Raw genomic sequence first — 12,345 nt, 5'->3', positions numbered from 1 at the left:
AAGGACCTTATAGAGTAGAAAAAATGAATCCCATTGGAGGTATGCTACTAGAAACATTAGATGGAGTCCAACTCCAACACAACCAGAAACAAGAGTCGACTGAAGCGCTACTACATCAACATGCAAGCCCTCAAGATTTGGGAACCCTAAGTCTTTCTTAGTTAGTATTAGATTGTATCATGAGCACTCACTCGCATATGTATGTCTTTGCACATATTGGTAGCATCAACCGATTTCAACTTAGGGCTCAGAAGTGATGCATGAGGAATAATTGTGTTGCACACTTTCATTCCACACTCTCAAAGCATGTGCTAAATTAACATCTTTCATACTACACACACACAACTATCCTACCTGCATACCAAATAATCTAATGATCAATGGTACACCATATCAAAATGGATACAAGTTCAAAAACAATGCCACTACTAAAGAGGATGCGAAGAAAGGGCCCATCGCCTCATCCCACGAGATCCCCTCTAGAGTTCACAGCCATCTACCTCCTCTCAACCCAAGAGACCAAAAGCAGTTGTGGTTCAGAGTGATAGCTCTGATGAGGATTCTATGCATGACATTTGAAACATAGCATCAAAATGTATATGCCACCATCAAAGATATTTGGATCTTATTTGATGTCCTCAATTTACTTCAGTGTAGTACTATCCAAAGCAATCTTTGTAGTAAAATATTTTTAGCAAGAAGTAAAAATAAACATTTGAAATCATAAAAAACTAACTAAACTACATAACTGCCATAACAAAATCATGTTTTATGTGCTCTTCCACATGATGCCTTTGTTTATCATGTGGATATTTCATGCTTTGGTTTATTAGTGTCGATGTCAATCACCTTGTTCTTGGAGGAAAATTCCACATAATTATATCTCTATCATGAGCATGTGTCCAAGTATAGAGTCTATCCACCATGGGCAGGTGGTGAGCTCCCATTGTGTGAGTGAATTCATGGGAGTGTATACATGCAAAATGTGGGATTTGCAATTTTTATCCACCCCTTGTATTGTTTTAGCTATGTCAAGTACCTCATTTTCTCTTTTACCAAATGAAATAAATAAAACAACATTACAATTGGCCATCACTCGATAGCATAAGAAGCACAAAACCGTAAACATGTGCATTCTTTAAATTAATGAACAATATTGTTGCATAGACACGCGAAGAACAATCTATAGAGCTATTTTTCAGATTGGTGGAACATAATAAACTTGCAACTACAGAGTCTTATATGGGCTTAGATGGTTGGAAGAGGGTGATAAACTATCATCTTTCTTTTTTGTTGTGTTCATGAAAAGAAGCTAAAAGAATCGATATCAATAATCCTTGGCGATAGTGATAATTGAGTTGTCAGAGATAGCAAAATAGCTAAAGTCTTTACTGATCACTTGGCTAGTGTTTCAGGCATGAAACTGGCTCTGTATAAGGAACATATTGAGGATTTCCTTGCTAACATGAAAACAAAAGTAAGACCCCATGAAGAAATAATGTTGTAGAAGCTGAAGTGAAATTTATGGTGATGAATATGCCGAGGGAGAAAGAGTTGAGCCTTGATGGGGTTCCTATAGAAAATTTCCAAAACGTCTTAGATACTTTTGGAGTGGGTATGACAGACCTCATTAATTCATGTTGTCATGAAGGAAGGATGCCTAGAGATCTGAACACAGGTATTATTAAATTTATATAAAAGTTGCCAAATAAGCTACTCCCTAGCCTTTGGAGACCTTTGTCCATGTTGAATTTGTCTACAATGTACTAGCTAAAGCAATGGCCAACAAGATCAAGTTTATTTTTGGCAGAATCATCCATCTAAGGCAATACAAATTTGTTAATGCAAGGAATATTCGTGATGCTATGTTGAATGTGCTATTGACGATCAATCACACTGAATGATAAGTTCCTAATGCTCAATCTTGACTTAGAGAAAGCTTATAATAGAGTAAGCTAGGACTTTATACTTAGCACAATGGAGAAGTTAGGATTTGGTCAAGCATTTTGCAGGATACTTTTTTCAAATGCCTATGCTAAAGATTCATTAAACAGCTTCAAACTACAGAGGTTAATTTGACAAGGATGTTTGCTGGCTTTGCTACTCTTTGCCATAGCTACTAAACTGCTCCTCTGTCAACTTGACTATTATCAGAATATGGGCCTAATCAAAGGGTGCCTTACCCTTTGGGCCTTCTTTTTGTTCACAATTTTTGTTGGATGACAATACCAGCTTCTTCTTGGTATTGAAGCCAATGTCAAGAATTTATTGAAACTATTTGAAGACTTTGTTATAGTCTTAACCTCAAAGATCAATGAAAAACAAAGACCATGGTGCTATGGTTAGGTTGGGATGATGCTCCAAAATGGGTAAGTAGCTTTAGATTCACATAGATTATGGAAGGTCAGATAATTAGCTATTTGGGCTATCCAATTGGGTTGGGAGTTTCTCTTAAATGTAGATTTGAATAGTGCTATGGCAAGTTTAAAGATAAGTTTGTCAAATGGATGGATAAAAAAATTTTCTTCGCTGCTGGTAGACTAGTTGTTGCCAAGCATATCGTGTCTTCTTTTGCTATGTATGTCTTATTATTTTTTCCCTTCTCGAAAAACACTCTAAAGATGACGAGTAGCCTTGTAAGAGATTATCTTTGGAAGGACTACTGGCATGCATACTCATGGGATTTGATAACCATGCCCAAGACAACTGGTAGTCTTGGTTAGAGAGGATGAAAGAGAAGTGTGAATGTCTCTACTCTAAATGGCTTTTGAAGCTCGGATCCAACCGCTTTGAATAGATGGACCTTGGTAGGATTTGATTCTATCTGATACGCCACTTAGAATTATGCAATCCGAACTCTTAAGAGATTGAGTTAGGGCTGGAAGAGAAAGATTCATGATGTCACATGTGATCTCCATGTGATGGTCTCAGATCCGTTGAGTGATGATGGCTCCTTTAATAGATGTCTATGGTTAACTAACTGGGCACTCAAGGAAGGCCCCACATTCACTCAAACTCATTCTAGGATGATCATGAAGCTCATGAACAGAGGCATTATACTTTCAGAGGCATTTGTGACCCAGGTATAGGTCTTTGGATCCCCATTGAGACCATCTCTCCTTAATACTAGGAAAGGGTTCGTAATGAGGCCCTTATTGGATAGTATTAGAGCGGATTGGCCATCGAGCACAATGCTAAGACCCTCTGATGATTTCAGATGCTTTGTTCTTCAGTCAAGTAAGCCTTTGCATAAATGTTATGTGAAAGACCCAAGATCCCCAACCTCTTTATGGGCCATAGTAGAGATACATAGCCAATGGATAAAGTAGGCCCCTATGGATAGTTTATTGATGTGAAAGCATAGGGAAGAAAGGGTGTGGAAGGCGACCCCATCCTTTAGGCTTAACTTAATGCTTTGGAGAGTGATTGTTTGCAAATTGTCGGTTAGAGACAAGCTCACAAAATGGAATCCTAAAGTCTCTCTATCATGCCTTAAATTATGCAAGCTAAGAAAGGAATCCCACATGCATCTCTTTTGGGAGTGTGTGGTAAGCCACGAGTAACTAGTTGGTTCTAGTGGAGGATAAGCAAGTGGTTTCATCGTCTCTCAGTTTTCATTCAGCCTTAATGGAGAAATTCTCTTTTGGGTGATAGCGGCAATTGAATGATGTTACATATGTAGTATGCCAATTAACAATGGTGGTGATCATTACGAACATCTATAAATTGCGCAAGAGGATGGTCTTCAAGAAAGTCAACAATGCTAGTGCTCTCTATGAGTAGACTTTACAAGAGCTGATCAAAATTCTTAAGTTCTTTGCCTGGAAAAATTTGGCTTTACACAAAGTATCAGATGTTATTTGCTAATTTGAGCCTACCTGACCAAGGAAAGGTTGAAATTTTCAAACTTGAAAGTTTATGTGAATTAATAAAGTGTGGCTAAATTAAAAAAAGGCCATGAGTACAAGCTACCATCTATTTTTTAACTTAAGGGTACTTTATTTTAAAGTTTAGTGAGAGAAAGTTTTAAGCTTCATGTCGTATAAATTTATACATACACATTGCCTTAATGTGTAGACAAGGGGAGGGTAAAAGGGCAAGTCAAATTCAAAATAATTGGTGGAATTTCATGTCCAAGTCAAATTCAAAATAATTGGTGGAATTTGTTAGCACTGCCCTACAAGCAATGCTCGCCTTACCCTTTTTTTTCAAAATTGTCCCTCCAGTTATTTTAGGCCACGTTTTGCCGTCCAATACCCTTACTCCTTTCTATTATGAGTGATATTTATGTGTGTGTGTGTGTGTGTCTCTCTCTCCCTTTCGTCGCCCCTTCCCCAAATGAAGTGGTCCCTCTTTCCTTCTCTCTCTCTCTCTCTCTCTCTCTCTCTCTCTCTTCCCAAATCAACTCGACCCTCTTTTCCACCACGCCCCCCTTTGTACATCCCGTCGGTGTCTTTTAGTTATTGTCCCATCCCCACTTTAAATTTATATGACAAACCAAAAAGTGAAAGTTGAGAGCCCAATCCAATCAAAGGGGTAGAAGCTTCTCCTCCTGGAATGTAATGTCCCGTCATGTGTTCATAGTAAAGTGAAAGACAGGAAAAATTTTATTAAAAAAAAAAAGACAGGAAAAATTTTATCTCAAGTACGGTGTTAGAGCTTACCAGTCAAGTCAAACCGTGTTGCCATACGGACAACCCGACCGCGTGCCATTGTGCTGCAATGCAGCTGCATCTTAGTTCCTTGTTCTCGAGCTATGTTCTCTACTCAGAGTTTGAGTTGATTCGATCGGATGTCTTCTTGCCCTCCCCTCAGTGCCTTCGAGGCCGACGCACTTCACTTTCACACACATCTAGGTACTCTCTCAGACGGACGAAGTTTAGTTGCTTGCTTTGCATTCATCCGTCTCACGGACGAGATCTGCTCTGATGTAGCGCGGGTGAGAGAGAGAGAGAGAGAGAGAGAGAGAGAGAATGTGTGTAGAGAGAGTTTTACACTGGAATAGAGCTAACGCATAAGGAGAGAGAGAGAGAGAGAGAGAGAGAGAGAGAGAGAGAGAGAGTACTTTTCATGGCTTCATCCTCCGTTGAAGCTCCCACAACCTCTGCGTTCGGGACAGAGACTCAAACACAAGAGCCGCCTGACAATCGCTCTGTTAGGCAGCTTTTTAGCATGCTACTTCCTGTTGTGCCTCAACGCGAACCGCAACTCAAACAGAAGAAGCATGGAGTTATCCAGGCATATACGGACCAATTACAGAAAGCGAAACGGTTGGCTGTGTTGGCAACCTGTATCCACAGCCTGAACTGGTTTTTGGGGTGGAGCGCGCTCGCCTGGGCGTCATCTGTGATCTTGGGTGGATTTGTTACTGACATGAAAGACCGAGATTTCTATACTGTATCTATCTTACTCGTCTTGGAAGCATTCCGTCTTGCCGCAGCCGTCTTCTTCGGCAATTTTGTCACTCGTAAATTGGTGTATCGCAGCACGGATCCTAAGTTTATGATATATCATGATTCCGACAGGCAGACAATGGTGGCAATCGCCAGAATGGTAGACCAAGTATTTCAGCTGATGATCATCGCAGTCAGCCTCCTCGTTGCTTGGCGACGTTTGCAGAATTTACACGGGGGAGAACACCATCGTAATTTCGATGGGCTTAGGCAATCTCTCCGCATATTCTACATTGTAGTCCTTGTAAATGCTGTAATTGCTGCCTATGGTGTTATACACTCCAAAACGATTGTATTCTGGTTGATTCCTAGCCACAGTCTCCACAGATACTACGATGAAGTGGTTTGGAGAGGCATGGCAAAGGGACTGTTGTATGCAAACGATTTCGACTTCTTAGCCTTTGCTTTCAAGATACAAAGCGACGAGTACCGGCGGAACCAGCGAGCGCCGGTGGTATACGGGCTTTACCAAGATCTTATTGAATATTTATACGCGCACAATAAAGGGTTCGAGGCAGCTCGCATAGCTCTCGATTCAAGCGACAGCTACGAGCGGGAGGCAGCAGCAAACATAGTGGGTCTTTGGGCAAAGTCAGATAAGAAGAGAAGGACGCTGCTTCTGCAGACGAGGCTATTGTCAAAGCTGGCGGAAGCGGTGGACAACGAAGAGACGGGGAGGGCAGCGACGTCGAGCTTCGAGCAGCTGGCAAAGAACGATCCGAAGGGGGTGATGGAAGTGGGGAGCGGGGCAAGGAGGGAGAAACTGGTGGAGAAGCTGATGAAGAAGGTGGATGAGGTGGTGAGGGCTAAGAAGTACAACAGGGCATTGGTGTACGTGAAGGCACTGATACCAATGCTAGAGAGGGGCTTGATAGCAGCCGGGGAGGATAGGACTAATAGGAGAGATTACACGGAGCAGCAAGCTGAGATGGAACAGGACGAGGGCAACGTCAGGATGGACAGAGAAACTATGGCGGATGAGATGTGTTGTAATTGCAGGATGAAGAGGGAGGAGCTGGGGAGGAGGTTGGTGGAAAATCTGAGATTGATATTCAGAGCAGAGAAGGATTGTTTGAAGAGGACGAAGGCAGTGGCAGGGTATGCGTTGGGGAGAGTGAGGCCAAGAGAGCCAAGTGCGGAGGAGGTGAAGAGATATTTGGAAGAAGCAGAGCCTGAGGAAGGCGAGCATATTTTGGAGGAGGAGATGAGCTACTTGGAGGAGTTGTTGATGAAAGTACATGAGGACGAAGATCGAAGGAGAGTGCGGAGTGTGATACCAGAAGCTTGGAAGAACAAGTTTACAGCAAGAAATGCTAAGTTCGAAGCTCCTCTCTTGTTTCGCTTGAGAAAAGCCACCTCCTTCATCCCCTTCCTCCTCATCGCCCTAGTCGCATCCTTCATCCGTGCCTGCTTTCCCCCTTGACTTTCCCCCCTCTCTCTCTCTCACACACACACACACACTCACTCATCATCTACTACTAGCTGTCCACCTCCTCCCTCGTTTTTTCCATTTCTCTTTTTCTCTATCTTTTTAGAACTTGAAGGGGATCCAAAGGCAAAAACCTAAGCATCCATTTCTCTTTTTCTCTACCTATGTAGGACTTCAAGGGGATTTTATTGGCATTAAAGCTTCGCTATGATGTTAGGATAATCCTTACGATAGTGGAGATTTTAATACATCGTGGATCGTGGGCAAAATTTAGGTGGTGCCTAGTTAGGCTTTGATGGTTAGGATCGGCAAGTAGAGGTAGCAATAGGGTTTTCATTAGGGTAGGTCATTTTGTTATGTGGAACTATGGCTTCTGCTCCGCCTCTATTTCTTCCTCCTCTATCGCATTCGTTGGCTCTTCTTCTCTCTGTGGCGGTCGAAACTGCTGCTCTGTCTTCGTCTCCTCCCTCGCATTCGTTGGCTCTTCTTCTCTTCATGGCGGTCGAAACTGTTGCTCTGTCTTCGGCTCCTCCCTCAGATTTGTTGGCTCTCCTTCTCTGCGTGGCGGTCGAAACTATTGCTCCGTCTTCGTGCTTAGTCTTCTTCGATTGCTCTTCGACAATTCGACTGAATTTCCTCATGGTGGTCATCTCGTCGATCACAATTGGCTTTTGTGGAGATGTTGGCTCTTCGCGAAGTAAGAGCAGTGAGGTCTTGGTCGTTGTTTCTGCCCTACAGAGATTACCAGATTCTATTTGCAATTTTCTCTTGTGTGATCTTCTACGGTATGCGACTATGAAAGCACATATATTGTATTCTTCTTGGACGTCTGGTATATTCTACTCTCTGCAACTTTGAACGCATTGGGCATCGAGTATTTTCTATACTTTGGGACACTGCATGCGTTCGATATCTAATGCTCTCAGCGACTCTGTATGCATCCGGTATTTCCTACTCTCTCCGACTGTGCATGCATTGAGCGTCCTCTATTTGCTATGCTTTGTGATGCTTTGTGACTTCACATGCACACATAGGGTCCTTCCGTGCTTTTCATATATTGGTTTGAATCCAAACCTTCTAAATCGGAGTTGTGGAAGGCTTGAGTCATCACGTAGATCAACTTATATCATTTTGCGCATTTGATGTCTTCCGTAGCGATTCGTTGTTACCTTTGGTAGATCTGTTTGTCAATTTGCTTGCCTTTGTCTATGAACTTGCTCAATGAATGTGCTTAGTGCTTTTTTTTCTTCAATATTTGAGTACATATGGGTGTGTTGCGGGTGAACAATGTCATTCGAAGAAGGCTCTATGTTTGAAAATGCTTTGATTAGTCTTTATGGATCTTTCAATGTAGTACCATTTTTGAGTGCCTAAGCATACATTTTCAATACTTGCACAAGCATAGGCTTTTCCTAATCTTTACAGAGCTTTCCTACTTCGTTCTCATGCTCATACTTCGCACCTTTTCTGCAAGTTTGGCATCTTCTACAAGGTTTGGAGTTCCTCCATCTGTGGTTGTCTCTGTGTAGCTCTGGTTTGTGACAAAGTATTTCAAAACAAAATGTTTCATGGTATTCTAAAAGGATTTCTTAAACTGTGCACTATTCATATACTCCTTTCTTTTTTGAAGGAGTTCTCGAACTAGGTCAGTTTTTCAGAAATGCTTTTTTAAAAGCATCATTGCGGGAAAGTAAATAGTCATGCTCTTAGTTATGAACTTTGCATTATGAATAACAAAAGGATAGAAATCTTTTCTTTTGGGCACTCCGTGTTTCTGCGTGCTTTGGAAAGGAATGCAAATTCAAAGTGTGTAGCTTTCATTTGCGATTTTGCTTAAAGCTTGTGGAAATGCTTTTCTAAAAGCAAATTCTACTTGTAGTAAGCTGTTTCTTTTTTTGTTGCAACCATTTTTTCATAAGATGCAATTATCAATATGCTGATGAATGAGTCCTATTGAGGGTCATTAAATCGATGATAGGAAATTTGCGGTCTTCTCAAAATTTGTGAAATAGAAGAAAGTCAAAAGTCATTCCGGTATAAACCAGGCTGAATTCCTCTATGAACAGTGAGTCATGAAAAACGACGACGAGTCATGAGTTGTCATTTGCAATAGGCTATTATGATTTTTCACTAGTCTTAAATATTGATCAATTTTACAATCTTTTGGAGATATTAATGAGAACTATTTTCATAACTTTTACAAAATAAGCATAGTTTCAATCTTCTTTTGAAAAATGTACATATTGCTAATTGAAAGATGAAAAAGTTTATACTTTTTACATCAAATGACAAATTGGAAAAAACAAGGTTTGTAGGCCAAAGGAGGAAGAAACATGTGTTGCCAATATAAACACCTACTCTTCTCTGTCTACATGTGGAGATCAGCAGTGTGTCCAAAGAATGAGCATAGTGAATGGCATAATCTTGACTGCTTGCATCGCAAATGCTCAAAATGTCCTAAAACTTTATTTTGTCCATGTGAGCTGAATGATGCAAATGGTGCATTGATAAAGTGGAAGACTTATGAGTATGTCACTGAGAATGAAAAGAAGAGAATAAAACTTGTCCTACAAGAAAACAACTCCATCCACCACCATCCAACAGTTCTTGTAGCACTTTCAAGTTCATATCACCCACAACTTTTATAGTTATTGGTAGAACACTCAATTTAAAGAGTGCATCAAGATTTTTCCAAAGGATGTGGTGGTTTCTGTTGACTTTGCAGAGAACTACATGTTTAAAGTGCGAAATGAAATCCAATAAATGCACTGGCATAATGACCAATGTACCATTTTTTTTCACATTTGCTATTATTGGTAGATGGGAAAGATAAATAGGCAAACCATCTTCTACATTTTAGATAACAAACAACATGACACACTATTTGTGCAACATTTCTTTATGATTCACTACCAATGGGTACTGTCTAAAGGTAGCAACATCGGCTCTAAGCTCCCACACTCCAACTGCGTAGCCATGGGTTGCATCTCCAACAACAGTGGCCTAGTACCTCGAAGCTCCCATCGACGGGTAGACGGCCATAACCTCTGTAGCAGCAACCTCATGGATTAGGCGTAGATTTACATCCATGGTGCCATCTATGACGTTCCTTGATAGCGACGACTACTGCACCTAGCTCCATTTGGCCCGAGACATAATCTTTCAGATTCTGACCTATAAGGGCTCTCTAAGGGCTTGGACCATAGGCTCCCACGTGGAGACTTGATGACAATAGCTACATGGCATATTCACCACGTCAGCACCAGTCAGCCTTATCGGCCACATCAACAGCTTCGTAGCCTACCACATCATCACACTTGGACAGAGAGCAACCACGTCATCAAGCTTGAGAATCACACCACATTAGTTGGCACCCATGTGCCACATGATCTAAGGAAGCCTATCCTCCATGTCATAATTACTTATCTGCCATGTGGCAATCGACTACCATGTCAACAGACAAATCACCCATACCACGTCAGTATCGCGAGTCCCATGCCACATCATCATTGTCACCTATCATTACCACATCATCAACTAAGACCCTGATCAACCTAAGCCTGGGCTAGTTAACCTGACCATGGTTGGATCAATTTGACCTTGGGTTAATCGAGTCAATGCCACCTTAGCATTACCACATGGCAGTCCCCTGTCAGCCACGGTTACCTCCTACAAGGCACACATAGTTATTGCATGTGCACCCAGTTGCCACATCATCATTGCTTCACTAGCATATCCCTTGGCAGCACACCCCTGCATGTGACCCTGAGTGACACATCATCACTAAGCACATTTGCACTCCTTTGCCCCTCCACCTAGATCAAGCCATATATCTTGATCCAGGAAGAATTCGAGCATGCTCCAAAAAGGAAACTTGCTCAATTTTTCATGCTCTACGTGCTCCTCATATCACACACACATTTTGACACAAGTATCACTCGCTTTTGAGCCTCGTTGACAAATCCACTTCCTACACGCACATCAGCCTCTAAATCGACGCATCTCACCCAGCACATAGAAAGAACCAAAGAACATAAATTATTTGTTGTTCTTTCATCGATTGACGGTTGGTATAGATCTAGATCAGAGTAGACTAGATCACCATAGAGGAGATGATTTGAATTTCTCCAAGTTGCAAAACTAAGCCATGCCCAAAATTTTCGACTAGTTCCTACTTGGAGTCCAGTTCTTATGCTCACATATGATTTCACATCATCACATTACCTAAAACTTGACGTTCATCAGTTCAGTGATGAGTAGTATTCAGTGGTATTGGCACATTGTTCAGTGGGTAGATAGCACATTATTTGATTTCACACACACATGCCATCATTGTAAAGCATATTTAGCTATTCATGGCATTGTGCACCTTATTCTAGCCTTGTAAAGCCTCTTGGCTATTCCCGAAAACATTTGCCACAAGCCTTGTACTTCAGATCGGATTATATATTGCAGTTCTACCTTCACCGACAGTTCAGATTTCACTTGCCACTGTCAATGTTTTGCAGTTGATTCAGATAGTGATTTTCACGACAATTTGAATACATTTCTTGCACCATGTTTATGTCTAGCAACCTCAATATGGAGGCATCTTCTAAGCTAGACAACTCCAATTACGGTACATGGAAATACCGAATGGAGACCATTCTTATACTTCACGACAAATGGGAGTATGTCGATGGATTTACACATAGGCCATTGGATGATCTAGCCAGTAGTAGCTCTACTCCACCTATTGTCATAGCACTAGCAGCAGGATCTATAGTGGGATCTCCAGCTACATCAACAGTTTCCGCACCTGTAGCAGATCCTGCCGTTGTCCGAGCAAAGGCAGAATGGGATAAGAAAGATAAGTATGCATATCATCTAATCAAAGCAGAATGTGCAAGATGTCATGCTAGAATAGCTCAACACTGTCAATACATCAAAAGAAGCATGGGATATGTTCACAGCTCTCTAGATTCCAAGAAAACTTCTAAGATTCTCACATTGAGAAACCAAATCAACCAAACTTTTTGCAACAGCAGTGAAACCGGTCATGCTTATGTACTCACGATCAAAGACTACAACAATAAACTCATAGCAGTAGGAGAGACCATGAATCTAGCAAAAATGGTTCAAGTCATCTTGAATGGACTAAGAGAGGGATACAAGAATCTAGTCTAGAGAATTACCATTCAATGGCAAATTCTAACATTAAAAGAACTTCAGTCAATCTTACTTGGTAAAGAGCTCAGAACTTAGGCCATTCATGCATGCAAAGGTCATTCTAATGATTAGACATTCACAGCTTCAAAGAGAGGCAGATGTAGATCATTCCAGCAAAGTGGTCATCATCAGCCAACAAAGTCATCAGCAAACTCAGAATTAGCATCAACATCATCCCCAGCAACATATGAATCAGCAAAGAGGAAATCATTCCAACCAAGGAAGATTCTAATGACGAGGGAATGCATCCACCAA

General features: G+C 41.3%; 1 protein-coding gene across 1 annotated transcript; it reads left to right on the top strand.

Moving 5' to 3' along the window:
* The first annotated feature begins 4,784 nt into the window (after positions 1-4,784).
* Positions 4,785-6,892, top strand: LOC147904662 (uncharacterized). The gene has a single exon (XM_087397115.1). It carries the CDS (start codon positions 5,071-5,073, stop codon positions 6,874-6,876), a length of 1,806 nt encoding a protein of 601 aa, XP_087253241.1. The 5' UTR covers positions 4,785-5,070; the 3' UTR covers positions 6,877-6,892.
* Positions 6,893-12,345: the final 5,453 nt, after the last annotated feature.

Source organism: Dipteris shenzhenensis, chromosome 2 (genome assembly GCF_047967505.1).
Source record: "Dipteris shenzhenensis isolate YYH24624 ecotype China chromosome 2, Dip_SZ_1.0, whole genome shotgun sequence".
Classification (NCBI taxonomy): Eukaryota; Viridiplantae; Streptophyta; class Polypodiopsida; order Gleicheniales; family Dipteridaceae; genus Dipteris; species Dipteris shenzhenensis.
This window is presented reverse-complemented; position numbering and strand designations above follow the sequence as displayed.